The sequence below is a fragment of the Oncorhynchus mykiss genome, chromosome 7 (genome assembly GCF_013265735.2).
Source record: "Oncorhynchus mykiss isolate Arlee chromosome 7, USDA_OmykA_1.1, whole genome shotgun sequence".
NCBI classification, from domain to species: Eukaryota; Metazoa; Chordata; class Actinopteri; order Salmoniformes; family Salmonidae; genus Oncorhynchus; species Oncorhynchus mykiss.
Genome location: NC_048571.1, coordinates 88,768,398 through 88,782,824, shown reverse-complemented (window position 1 = coordinate 88,782,824; position 14,427 = coordinate 88,768,398). Strand labels below are relative to the sequence as shown.

Below are 14,427 nucleotides of genomic sequence, written 5' to 3'. Positions count from 1 at the left end.
CTCACAAAAACAGGTATAATTCTTATGTGTATATGATTAGCAAAAACAGGGAAACATCACTTCAAGGTTTTAATACAAATCTGTGACAGACAGAAAGACAAAAAATAAATCAAAAAGTGAAAAAGAAGTTACACTTACTCAACAACAAAGTTGTTTTTTTTTTATCAAAAGATGAAATAAAAATATGAATGTCGATAATTTTGTCTTCAAAATAAAATAACTAGAACTATCATCATTCAGATTCCAAATAACGTTGTTCATCAGCCAGGTCTCTGTAGACAGGACAACATCTCATAATAAACAGATCTCTGTTTACACCAAGAGAGAGATATACACACACACACACACATACACCAAGAGAGAAAGACACACACACACACACACTAAGAGAGAAACACACACACACACACAGACACCAAGACAGAGACACATGAACAGACACACACAAAGAGAGAGACACACACACACACCAAGAGAGAGACACACACACCAAGAGAGAGAGACACACACCAAGAGAGAGAGACACACACCAAGAGAGAGACACACACACCAAGAGAGACACACACACCAAGAGACACACACACACCAAAGAGAGACACACACATCAAGAGAGAGACACACCAAGAGAGAGACACACCAAGAGAGAGACACACACATCAAGAGACACACACACACCAAGAGAGAGACACACATCAAGAGAGAGAGACACACACCAAGAGAGAGACACACACCAAGAGAGAGACACACACCAAGAGAGAGACACACACACCAAGAGAGAGACACACACACCAAGAGAGAGACACACACCAAGAGAGAGACACACACACCAAGAGAGAGACACACACCAAGAGAGAGACACACACACCAAGAGAGACACACACCAAGAGAGAGACACACACACCAAGAGAGACACACACACCAAGAGAGACACACACACCAAGAGAGAGACACACACATCAAGAGAGAGACACACCAAGAGAGAGACACACACATCAAGAGAGAGACACACATCAAGAGACACACAAACACCAAGAGAGAGACACACACCAAGAGAGAGACACACACCAAGAGAGAGACACACACCAAGAGAGAGACACACACACCAAGAGAGAGACACACACCAAGAGAGAGACACACACCAAGAGAGAGACACACACATCAAGAGAGACACACATCGAGGCGGAGGATGGGATGCTGCGTCCCCACCTACAGAAACGTATCTGACGGGTGGAAGGAAATGTACCGCAGCATCTCTGCTTCCTGTGAGGAGGAAACACACATCACTGTTAGTGACATGACACAGATCTGTGTAGGTCTAATCCTTTTAACCTGTATGTGTTTGACGGCCCAGACTGTCCCTACAGACGAGTATGTGTTTGACGGCCCTCTTGGCAGAGGGCTTGGGGTAGTCAAACAGATTGAGGATGTAGTCACGTGACCCCGAATCTGTTCGGTGGGGTGGAATGCCAGACGTGAGCTCGTAAACATGGTCCTGCAGTGTTCTGATCACAGGCGGGTTCTCCGTGTTCTGCTGGGCCGTCTCATTCATCATCATCTAGAACACACAGGGACAATATTATAACGTCTGCAGCACAGTTCTGTTCACCGGGCTCCGGGACAAATGTAGAGCACTAGGCAGGGCAGAGCACGCATCCCGATTCTCTACACTTGCAGTCATGGATTTAACAAACGGTGGAAAACTCCACGCTAATACTTCTCAGTCCATGAGTGTCAAGTGTACAATTTAGGAGAATAGTGAAGAATTGGGACTTAGCCTCCTTTGCGTCTCACCTCTGTGGGCATGGCACTCTCGGCCAGCATACGTTCTGCGTCCAGAGAATTTGATGGAGGCGTCTGCCGAGCTCGTAGCAATGGGTTGCCCGTCTCGGCTGTATGTGGCAGCACGACAGGGACCTTTATGGGGTGTCACACAGCGAGTATCCTACTCAAGACGCCTCAGGAGACGGCGCTGAAACTCCAGGTCGATGTGTCGGACCACCTGACTGCACCATCATCGTTCTCCACGGGAATGAACGATACAGTTCATTAAAACACTGTGGCACAACACTGTAGACAGGTTGCTAGCATACTGCACTGTCGCCATTTACAAGGCAATATTGATGAATGAAATGACGCAATATAGTACAACCCAAAACAGTGACATGTAGCTGGTATCCTGACATGGACCCAAAACAGTGACATGTAGCTGGTATCCTGACATGGACCCAAACAGTGATGTAGCTGGTATCCTGACATGGACCCAAAACAGTGACATGTAGCTGGTATCCTGACATGGACCCAAAACAGTGACATGTAGCTGGTATTCTGACATGGACCCAAACAGTGACATGTAGCTGGTATCCTGATATGGACCCAAAACAGTGACATGTAGCTGGTATCCTGATATGGACCCAAAACAGTGACATGTAGCTGGTATCCTGATATGGACCCAAAACAGTGACATGTAGCTGGTATCCTGATATGGACCCAAAACAGTGACATGTAGCTGGTATCCGGACATCGACCCAGGACCCAAAACAGTGACATGTAGCTGGTATCCTGACATTGACCCAAAACAGTGACATGATCATCAACTAGATTCAGCCACAGATCGATTTTTTTGTTGAGCAAAATAATTTGTAGACTGCAAGAAGCAGAAACAGATATAATATTTTACTATAACAATAATGTCAAACCTTACATTTATATAGGATCATGTCTCTATTACCTAAATAAAACATCAAATGAATGATGCGTGGGAATATGTCTTGACCTCTGGGATCAGGCTGTTAGACACGTTGGTGTAACATTCATCCAACAGCTGGCCGATGATCAGCTGGTAAAGGTGCTGGCGGTCCCGAAGTGTCGGTTTGGGACCAAACATCTCGGCTCAGGCTTCAATGGGACGATTACAACTTGGCTACAATGGATCGAAACATGGTCAGCATTAGTTGCCATCAATAATGTTTTTATTATCGACTTCTATAGCTAGTTAAACCATCCACAACGCCAGAAATGGGCTTTCTAAGCTAGCTAACTTACCAATGGAACCTACAATGCGAGATAGTTAAACTTAGATATTAACTAGCAAGGTAAAGTAGCTAGGTACAACAAAACAATCACTTTAACAGGCAAACGGTGAACAAACACCTTATGTTTGCAAAATAACTTCCACCGAACAAGTTAGGGAACTAAAATCAAATACTTTATGTTCAGCTAATGAATTAATTTACTAGCTATCCCAACATTGTGCAAGCAACGACTGCACCAAACGTACTCTTATGTACAACACAACAATAACTAAATTAAACTATCGCTTCACATCCTGAAAAATACCTCGTTGAAACCGGCGCTTCGTTCATGCGCTTGCGCGGACACGTCACTTGCGTTATGCCTCATGTCGGTGCGTCATTACGTCACGGGGCTTGTTGACGAATTTCAACATGGCGAAGGGCTTCAAGTCCAGTTCTAACAACTAAACAATAGTAGAATAGTATGGCTGCAGTTGACGCGGCAGTTCTCATCGGACTGTGTGATGGGGAAATCGATTCAAAGCGATATCCGATGTCTTACTTGACGAACAAAATTGGCGACCAACCGGACAAGCTTCCAGTGATATCATGGCAACGTCCACGCTGTAGGCTATGCAGCGCGGTCATGGCCCATGTGGTGCAGGTGTACTGCCCCCTAGCGGCGTCTCCCTACCACCGCACCCTGAATGTGTTCGCCTGCCCCGGGCCACAGTGCAGCGGACAACCGGAGAGCTGGAGGGTTCTGCGTTCTCAGTGTCTGGAATCAGAGGTCAGAACCAACCATGTGGTCCAACCTCCAGGCCAAGCCCCAGTTAAAGAGGTTCCCATGACAACCACATACTGGTGTGATGGGACTGATGACTGGGGTGAGGAAGAGGACAAGCAGGAGGGGGGAGATGGATGGGACAAGGCCCAGAACCAAGCTCATATGGGGGGAAAGGATCCTGAGATCCTCTTACTCACCGGGACCTCCTTTGAGCTGGATGTGAGCGGCAAGCTTCAGGGACTCAGTCTGGAAGGAGGAGAAAAGGTGGTGGAGGAGGAAGGGGAGGTAACGGGTAACATCCCTACCTATAGACCTTTCTACATCAGTGTGGTGGATGAGACGGACCTGGGTGGTCAGTCAGACCTGGAGCACGCTGAGACTCTGCTGAGGGAGTACGAGCAGAGAGAGGGAGTAGGGATGATCGGGAGCACTGAGGGGGGAGGAGGGGAGGAGAGGTACGAGAAGGACAACCCCAGACATGGAGACGCAGTGTTCTCCCGCTTCATGAAGAGGATCTCTGTGTGTCCGGAGCAGGTGTTGCGGTACAGCTGGCACGGGTCTCCTCTCTTCTTGTCTGACCCCCCCTCGGACCTTCCTTGGATTAAACCTGGCTGCTGTCACTGTGGAGGAATCAGGGTGTTTGAGTTACAACTGATGCCTGCTCTGGTCAGCCTGCTGCAGAGGACAGACACTGGGTCAAGGTCGGCGGTAGAGATGGGGGATGTAGAGATGAATCCGGGGCTGGAGTTTGGTACTGTGATGGTGTTTACTTGTAGAAACAGCTGTTGGTCGTCAGGCTCAACCTCACCCGTGGAAGAGTTCATCTATCTACAGGCAGATCCAGACCAGAAACTCTTCAAATAACTCCCTCGGTTTCCATCCACAGTTTTTATGCGAGTGAAGTGATCATATTTTTGTTAAGACATGGTGGGATGTTTTTGTGTAAAATTAAATATGCTAGAAATACCTTTTATGTGCAAACATTGGTATAATAACGAAGTAAACTTGGGAGTCGTGATGTTATGGTGCGTGGTCCTCCCACCACGACTCGGGAAAGCATTTATTAGGCTACAGATGATGAAATAAGTTATGATGAACATCACTGGGGGGGGGGGGGGGGGGCGAAAGCACAAGGTGATGAGCTTGATGCTCTTTTCCAATAAATATCGGGGGTCTTATTCTGGTGATATGATGATTAATGCTTGACTGCTGTTTGACAAATAAAAATATTACCACTCTTATCCACTATAATGTCATCATGTAGAGTAGCCTACCAGCACTGAGCTGTTGGCTAGAGAGCAGGTGCCAAGATCAGAGTAGGCCCATGCGCTATTTTAACTCAACAGTCTTTGTGACAAAACTATCATTAGAGTGAAAAATGCATTGGAAATTTGTATATTTGTATATATATATTGGTATATGAAATTGCTCTTCCATTTCCTGGTTGCAGAAAATTCTAATGGTTTGTTTAATTTCAGTTTGTGACAAGCAAGTATTGTGTAGAGAATCATTGTACCATCTAAACCACTGTGAAATATCTTTTCCATGACCATAAGTATTGTATTTTCAGCCGTTTGAAGCTGGTAAGTAAAAGATGCAAAAACTAAACTTAGGCATGTGAAGCATAGAAATAGCACGCATAGAACAGATCTATCGCACCTTAGACTGGCTTCCAATGAGAATGACAGATCTACCTCCCCTTAGACTGGGTTCTAATGAGAATGACAGATCTACCTCCCCTTAGACTGGCTTCCAATGAGAATGACAGATCTACAACTCACATTTCTATGTGAATTTGACCGGGTCACCCAAAAAGTGACAGCTTTAAGCGAAACATTTATTTTCGTGTTCAGTACGTCATCACGTTCGGATTGTTATCCGCACAAAAGTCAGTTTGGCGGAAACACCACTGGTGGGAAAATGCACACATCTACTTCATGCAGATTTCTGAATATTCACATCAACAATGTGGCCTATTGGATAGAATAACGTAATGGAAGAATAAAGATGTTTCTTGCTTTGTTTTGGAAAGAATAAAGAATTCAGAAAGTTAAACATTGTTTGCCAAAATAAATAATGCATAAAATAAAGACAAACATTGAAAAATAAAAGAGCCTGAGTAGAAACTGGAGAACGTTCTCGTTTTCACTACCTTGGCTAAATTATAGAGACATTCTGTAATGAAACAGAATCCATAGGAGGGCGCTGACATCACAGCAGTTGATGTTGAGTTCTATAGTTGCCATGGCGCCATAATAGCAGCCTAAGCACAGAGCTCCTGTAAATTTGTACATATTTAGTTATTTTTAGGTGTTTTTCATATTTTTTTTTATCAGCTCTTTTGTTTTTGATAACAATGAGTTTTTATTGCATATATCTGGTGTTTTTGAGCCACAGATTTGCAGGTTGACTGACAGGTTAACACTTTTTGGCTTGGCTAGCTAGCTTTTGTTTGAAAAAAAAAAGAATCTGGACACAGTACTATCTTTTTTATTTCATCTGGCTGCCAATTCCAGATCTTTGGAGAACATCATTTAAGGAGTGGCCTGAAGCGTGATAAGAATGGGAGACAGAGGAATACAACAGTGCTGAGGCAGAGGGCTCATAGTGAGGACGACTGGCTACTATTCTGAACTGTGTGTGGTGAGCTTTCTGGAGCCCGGGGCGGCTGAGGGCATCAGCCAAGTGCCTGCTACCCCGATTTGGAAGAGTTTGACTTAACCCTTAACCAGATCACCAGCAGACTCTATCGTCTACCATCCTCTGACCAGCTCTCTCTGCTCAAGCTATTAACTGACCCTCTCTATCTTCAGCTGAAGCAGCTTTCAAAGACCTGGCCTCTATTGGTTGACCTGTCATGACATATTGCTTGTTTGTTGTTTTGCTTTGAGGTGCTATGAAAAGCGTTATAGAAGTATACTAAATGATGATGATTATTGTTGTTGCACAGTCAACTGAGCACTGTCTACTGTACAATCTTCACCTTTCTGGCTTTGTTGATGAATTTCTCTGAATGTAAATGTAGCCTCTATGTGGGGAAATGAGAGCCTGATATGCAGGCTATTTGGCTTCAACGTCTTCATTTTAATTACTAACAACAAGATGGCTTTGTGTTGGAGCCCATTTCTTCCTATTTAATAAATAACAGTTAGGCCTACCTGTTGACAGACATATTAGTCTACAGGCTGCTATATCCATAGATTTGTCAGGTTACACCTTGTATTTTATTTGATCTATCTGCTTGTTTGTTATTGACCAAATACTTATTTTCCACCATAATTTGCAAATAAATTCATTAAAAATCCTACAATGTGATTTTCTGGATTTTTTTTCTCATTTTGTCTGTCATAGTTGAAGTGTACCTATGATGAAAATTACAGGCCTCTCTCATCTTTTTAAGTGGGAGAACTTGCACAATTGGTGGCTGACTCAATACTTTTTTGCCCCACTGTAAGTCTCCAACTTCATTGATTTTTGCAATTCGTTCCAGTCATTGGCAGCAGAGAACTGGAAGGAAAGGCGGCCAAAGGAGGAGTTGGCTTTGAGGATGACCAGTGAGATATACCTTCTGGAGCGCGTGCTACGGGTGGGTGTTGCTATGGTGATCAGTGAGCTGAGATAAGGCGGAGCTTTACCTAGCATAGACTTTTGTGGGTCTGGGAACAAAACAATTCATAATTTTACTAGGCAAGTCAGTTAAGAACAAATTCTTATTTTCAATGACAGTCTAGGGACGGTGAGTTAACTGCCTTGTTCAGGGGCAGAACAACAGATTTTTACCTTGTCAGCTTGGGGATTTGATCTTACAACCTTTTGGTTACAAGTCCAACGCTCTAACCACTAGGCTACCTACCTCACTGATGTTTCTCACACCTGAAATGCCTTGCAGTGTCTGACAGAATGCATTCTGGAACACCACTGGAGCTGAGGAGATACCAAGGTATTAATAGCCGACCACAGCCTCAGAGCCTCGTATTAACATGAACTAGGTAATATTCTAACACTGACTCTTGGTCAAGTCAAAAGTTAATTTAGTAAATGCTCAAAATGCAAAAGTATGAAGCCAGTTGAGTATCATGAAATGTGTGGAATAATTTCAGAATGTTATTTGGTCTCCACAAGGTGGCAGTAGGTGATCACAGTTCCTTTCAGATCCCCTCTAGATGTTGTCAGAGGTTTCAACTGCTGCTACAGACAGACAGACAGACCCCCCTCACAGCTCATAGTAGGGGCAACATGTAACCTGTGCCAATTCATTGTAAATGTAAAACATAACTCGTTGAACTCTTAACATGGGTTTAGCCTTGTTGTACTGTCACTTCCTTTAAGACAGTCAGTTCTATTGTCACTTCCTTTAAGACAGTCAGTTCTACTGTCACTTCCTGTAAGACAGCCAGTTCTACTGTCACTTCCTGTAAGACAGTCAGTTCTACTGTCACTTCCTGTAAGACAGCCAGTTCTACTGTCACTTCCTGTAAGACAGCCAGTTCTACTGTCACTTCCTTTAAGACAGTCAGTTCTACTGTCACTTCCTGTAAGACAGTCAGTTCTACTGTCACTTCCTTTAAGACAGTCAGTTCTACTGTCACTTCCTTTTAGACAGTCAGTTCTATTGTCACTTCCTGTAAGACAGTCAGTTCTACTGTCACTTCCTGTAAGACAGTCAGTTCTACTGTCACTTCCTTTAAGACAGCCAGTTCTACTGTCACTTCCTTTAAGACAGTCAGTTCTACTGTCACTTCCTGTAAGACAGTCAGTTCTACTGTCACTTCCTGTAAGACAGCCAGTTCTACTGTCACTTCCTGTAAGACAGCCAGTTCTAATGTCAGAAATGGCACCCTAGTCCCTATGTAGTTGACCAAGCCAAAGTAATGCACTAAATAGCGAATCGAGTGCTATTTGTGACACAGAGAGGGAACTTGGGCATTCACAGTCAGGTTAACCTCTGACCCCTAGTGGAGCAGGGTTTTTTTGTGGGAGATGATACCTCAGGGTTAATCCTAGGAGAGGACGTTTAGTTTTGAAATCTAATCCTCTGGCTTCATCGCGCAGTCAGGCTAAAAGAGCTTAGTGGGAAAAACAAAGGAGGAAGAGTTTGTTTCATGATCAACAACTCATGATGTGATTGTAGGCGTGTACAAAACTCTTCAGAGGTTCTATGTTCCCCTGACCTGGAATCACGATCAAATGCTAGTCAAATCAAATGTATTTATATAGCCCTTCGTACATCAGCTGATATCTCAAAGTGCTGTACAGAAACCCAGCCTAAAACTCCCCAAACAGTAAGCAATGCAGGTGTAGAAGCACGGTGGCTAGGAAAAACTCACTAGAAAGGCCAAAACCTATGAAGAAACCTAGAGAGGAACCAGGCTATGTGGGGTGGCCAGTCCTCTTCTGGCTGTGCCGGGTGGAGATTATAACAGAACATGGCCAAGATGTTCAAATTTTCAGAAATGACCAGCAGGGTCAAATAATAATAATCACAGTAGTTGTCGGTTCCTCTACCTCCTCTCTAAATGCAGACCTCATTATCTCCTGAAAGAATTCACAGCTGTTCGTATCACGGCTGTGTACATCACCCTCACAAGCCGACACTGCGCTTGCCCCCAAGGAAATACACAGGGAATTTTGAACAAATTGTAAAACAGCATATCCCAAGGCTTCATTTATGGTAGCCGGGGAATAAAGCCCAGTTTTGTTACATTTCAGTCTTCTCTATGATGTATATCAAGTGTAATATTGGGATGCAAACTCAAAATTAAATACATTTCGAGTCTATATGTAAAATAGGGGTCTTCTTTCTTTAAGCCTATAACCGTGTCTGTGAGCTGTAGACTTTTGTTTCAAAGTAGATTTGTTTAAGACTAAATCAAATCAAATCAAATCAAATCTTATTTGTTTATTTGTCACTGATGTTAATGTGAGTGTAGCGAAATGCTACCCAGGAACACTCTGCGTGAGCCTGATTTAGACCATTGAAGTAAACGGTTAAGAAACCAACACATCTCACTCGTGGGAATAGGACATCGGATCATTGTTATTTGCCATTTCAAGACGGATACAAAAGCCCCCCGCCCCCCGCCCCCTGCAAATTAGACCATGACTCAGTTCTGAGTCATGATGAAATGATGAAAAGAGGAAGCAGCCGTGTTTAGGTCTGTCCAATGCTGGTCTGACCAATCGGAATCCATTCCACAGGACTGTTTTGATCATGTGGGCTGGGATATGTTCTGCGGACTATGGGCTCCCGATCTCTGTAGTTGACGTGTGTAGTGTGTTAACCCTCGCAAGGCTGACAGCTCGGATGGCATCCCAAGCCGTGTCCTCAGAGTATGCAGCCGGCTGGAGTGTTTATTGACATTTTCAACCTCTCTCTATCCCAGTCTGTCTTCCTCACTTGCTTCAAGATGGCCACCATTGCTCCTGTACCCAAGCAAACCAAGGTAACTGAACTAAATGACTATCGCCCCGTAGCACTCACTTCTGTCGTCATGAAGTGCTTTGAACCACTATAATTTGCACACCGCCCCCAACAGATCCACGGTTGACGCAATCGTCATCGCACTGCCCTTTCACACCTGGACAAGATGAAAAACTATGTGAGAATGCTGTTCATTGACTACAGCTCAAATTTTAACGCCATAATACGCTCCAAGTTCGTCACTAAACTCAGGGCCTTGGGTCTGAACTCCTCCCTCTGCAACTGAATCCTAGATTTCCTTACGGGCCGACCCCAGGTGGTAAGGGTAGGTAACAACACATCCGCCGCGCTAATACTCAACACGGGGGCCCCAAACGGCAGGGCGCTCAGCCCTCTACTGTACTCCCTGTTCACCCATGACTGCGTGGCCACACACATACTCCAACTCAATCAGTTTGCTGATGACACGACAGTAGTAGGCCTGATTACCAACAACGATGAGACAGCCTACAGGGAGGAGGTGAGGGCCCTGGCAGAGTGGTGCCAGGAAAATAACCCCTCCATCAACTGAAATAGACTCACCAGACTGACATCGTGGCACAACAACGCCTTTTCAACCTCAGGCGGCTGAAGAGATTCGGTAATGCCGCTAAGACCCTGACAACATCCTATAGATGCACCATTGAGAGCATTCTGTAGGGCAGCAGACATACTTAACCCCTTCATTTTGTTGGCACAAAACTAGCTCCATACTTCCATTCATTTGTATGGATTAGCTTTAGAACAGGCCCGTGACACAGGTGGGGGTTGTAGAGCAAAACGGAGAACATCGTGTTCATGGGAGTCTCCCCTTTCCATAGAGGGTTAGAGAGGAGGTAGAGGAGGTTAGAGAGGAGGTAGAGGAGGATAGAGAGGAGGTAGAGGATAGAGAGGAGGTAGAGGATAGAGAGGAGGTAGAGGATAGAGAGGAGGTAGAGAGGAGGGAGAGTAGGATAGAGAGGAGGGAGAGGAGGATAGAGAGGAGGGAAAGGAGGATAGAGGAGGATAGAGAGGAGGTAGCGGGGGTTAGAGAGGAGGTAGAGGATAGAGAGGAGGGAGAGGAGGTAGAGGAGGATAGAGAGGATAGAGAGGAGGTAGAGGAGATAAGAGAGGAGGGAGAGGAGGTTAGAGAGGATAGAGAGGAGGGAGAGGAGGATAGAGAGGAGGTAGAGGAGGATAGAGAGGAGGTAGAGGATAGAGAGGAGGGAGAGGAGGGTAGAGGATAGAGAGGAGGTAGAGGGGGTTAGAGAGGAGGTAGAGGATAGAGAGGAGGTAGAGGGGGTTAGAGAGGAGGTAGAGGATAGAGAGGAGGTAGAGGATGTAGAGGGGGTTAGAGGAGGTAGAGGAGGATAGAGAGGAGGGAGAGGAGGTAGAGGAGGTAGAGGAGGATAGAGAGGAGGATAGAGAGGAGGTAGAGGATAGAGAGGAAGTAGAGGAGCGCAGAGAGGAGGTAGAGGAGAACAGAGAGTAGGTAGAGAGGGTTAGAGAGGAGGTAGAGGATAGAGAGCAGGTAGAGGAGGTAGAGGAGGATAGAGAGGAGGGAGAGGAGGTGAGAGAGGAGGTAGAGGAGGATACAGAGGAGGTAGAGGGGGTTAGAGAGGAGGTAGAGGATAGAGAGGAGGTAGAGGATGAGGATGGGGTTAGATGAGGGGTAATTAGGAGCGTGGAGGGGCTTCCAGGAAGGTTAAGGGGTTCTCCAGGGGGACTCACTGTGCCTGCCTCTTCTCCAGCCATCTGACATGCAGTCTGAAATATAAACTCTCACTCGTCTTAAAGCAACTCTGCACAGAGGTAAGAGTTCAGCCAAACTCAATACTCACACACACACACACACACACACACACACACACACACACACACACACACACACACACACACACACACACACACACACACACACACACACACACACACACACACACACACACACACACACAAACACACACACACACACACACACACACACACACACACACACACACACACACACACACACACACACACCCCACCCACAGCAGCAGAGCAGTTGTTTCTCATCAGATTAATTGCCTCTGTATCTCCAGCAGTACAACGTATAGCTCCATATGCTAGACTGTGTGTCTGTGTATATGCTAGTCTGTCTATATGGTAGTCCGTGTATATGGTAGTCCGTGTATATGCTAGTCTGTGTATATGCTAGTCTGTGTATATGCTAGTCTGTGTATATGCTAGTCTGTGTATATGGTAGTCCGTGTATATGCTAGTCTTTGTCTGTATATATGCTAGTCTGTGTATATGGTAGTCCGTGTATATGCTAGTCTTTGTCTGTGTATATGCTAGTCTGTGTATATGGTAGTCCGTGTATATGCTAGTCTTTGTCTGTGTATATGCTAGTCTTTGTATATGCTAGTCTGTGTGTCTGTGTATATGCTAGTCTGTGTATATGCTAGTCCGTGTATATGCTAGTCTTTGTCTGTGTATATGCTAGTCTGTGTATATGCTAGTCTTTGTCTGTGTATATGCTAGTCTGTGTATATGCTAGTCTGTGTATATGCTAGTCTTTTTCTGTGTATATGCTAGTCTGTGTATACGTTAGTCTTTGTATATGCTAGTCTGTGTGTCTGTGTATATGCTAGTCTGTGTATATGTCAGTCTTTGTATATGCTAGTCTGTGTGTCTGTATATATGCTAATCTGTGTATAGGCTAGTCTGTGTATATGCTAGTCTGTGTATATGTTAGTCTGTGTGTCTGTGTATATGTTAGTCTGTGTATATGCTAGTCTGTGTGTCTGTGTATATGCTAGTCTGTGTATATGCTAGTCTGTGTGTCTGTGTATATTTTAGTCTGTGTATATGCTAGTCTTTGTCTGTGTATATGCTAGTCTGTGTATATGCTACTCTGTGTATATGGTAGTCCGTGTATATGCTAGTCTTTGTCTGTGTATATGCTAGTCTGTGTATATGCTAGTCTGTGTATATGCTAGTCTGTGTATATGCTAGTCTTTGTCTGTGTATATGCTAGTCTGTGTATATGCTAGTCTTTGTCTGTGTATATGCTAGTCTCTGTATATGTTAGTCTTTGTATATGCTAGTCTGTGTGTCTGTGTATATGCTAGTCTGTGTGTCTGTGTATATGCTAGTCTGTGTATATGTTAGTCTTTGTATATGCTAGTCTGTGTGTCTGTATATATGCTAATCTGTGTATAGGCTAGTCTGTGTATATGCTAGTCTGTGTATATGCTGGTCTGTGTTTATGTTAGTCTGTGTGTCTGTGTATATGTCAGTCTGTGTATAGGCTAGTCTGTGTATATGCTAGTCTGTGTGTCTGTGTATATGCTAGTCTCTGTATATGCTAGTCTGTGTACATGGAAGTCTGTGTATATGCTAGTCTGTGTGTCTGTGTATATTTTAGTCTGTGTATGTGCTAGTCTGTGTATTTGCTAGTCTGTGTGTCTGTATATGTTAGTCTGTGTATTTGCTTGTCTGTGAATATGCTTGTCTGTCTATAGGTTTGTCTGTGTATATGCTAGTCTGTGGATATGCTAGTCTGTGTATTTGCTAGTCTGTGTATATGTTAGTCTGTTTATACTCTAGTCTGTGTATATGCTAGTTTGTGTATAGGCTAGTCTGTGTATATGCTAGTCTGTGTATATGCTGGTCTGTGTATGTGTTAGTCTGTGTGTCTGTGTATATGTTAGTCTGTGTATATGCTAGTCTGTGTGTCTGTGTATATGTTAGTCTGTGTATATGCTAGTCTGTGTATATGTTAGTCTGTGTGTCTGTGTATATGCTAGTGTCTGTATATGCTAGTCTGTGTACATGGAAGTCTGTGTATATGCCAGTCTGTGTATATGCCGGTCTGTTTATATGCGAGTCTGTGTATATGCTAGTATGTGTGTCTGTGTATATGTTAGTCTGTGTGTCTGTGTATATGCTAGTCTGTGTATATGCTAGTCAGTGTATATGCTTGTCTGTGTATGTGTTAGTCTGTATTTGCTAGTCTGTGTGTCTGTATATATGTAGTCTGTGTATATGCTAGTCAGTGTATATGCTTGTCTGTGTATATGCTAGTCTGTGTATTTGCTAGTCTGTGTATTTGCTAGTCTGTGTATTTGCTAGTCTTTGTGTCTGTATATGTGCTGGTCTGTGAATATGCTAGCCTGTGTATATGTTTGTCTGTGTATATGCTA

At 44.2% G+C, this 14,427-nt stretch overlaps 1 protein-coding gene and 1 non-coding gene across 2 annotated transcripts; one reads left to right on the top strand and one right to left on the bottom strand.

The window, feature by feature from the left end:
- Positions 1 to 1,052: 1,052 nt before the first annotated feature.
- Positions 1,053 to 3,461, bottom strand: LOC110528691. The gene is made up of 4 exons (XR_005052691.1): positions 3,337 to 3,461; positions 2,729 to 2,920; positions 1,792 to 2,019; positions 1,053 to 1,555 (listed from the first exon to the last, which is right to left on the bottom strand). It is a non-coding gene; the product is annotated as an uncharacterized LOC110528691 (transcript).
- pdcd2l (programmed cell death 2-like) lies at positions 3,355 to 5,074 on the top strand. The gene is made up of 2 exons (XM_036984347.1): positions 3,355 to 4,774; positions 4,926 to 5,074. Exon 1 carries the CDS (start codon positions 3,496 to 3,498, stop codon positions 4,660 to 4,662), a length of 1,167 nt encoding a protein of 388 aa, XP_036840242.1. The 5' UTR covers positions 3,355 to 3,495; the 3' UTR covers positions 4,663 to 4,774; positions 4,926 to 5,074.
- Positions 5,075 to 14,427: the final 9,353 nt, after the last annotated feature.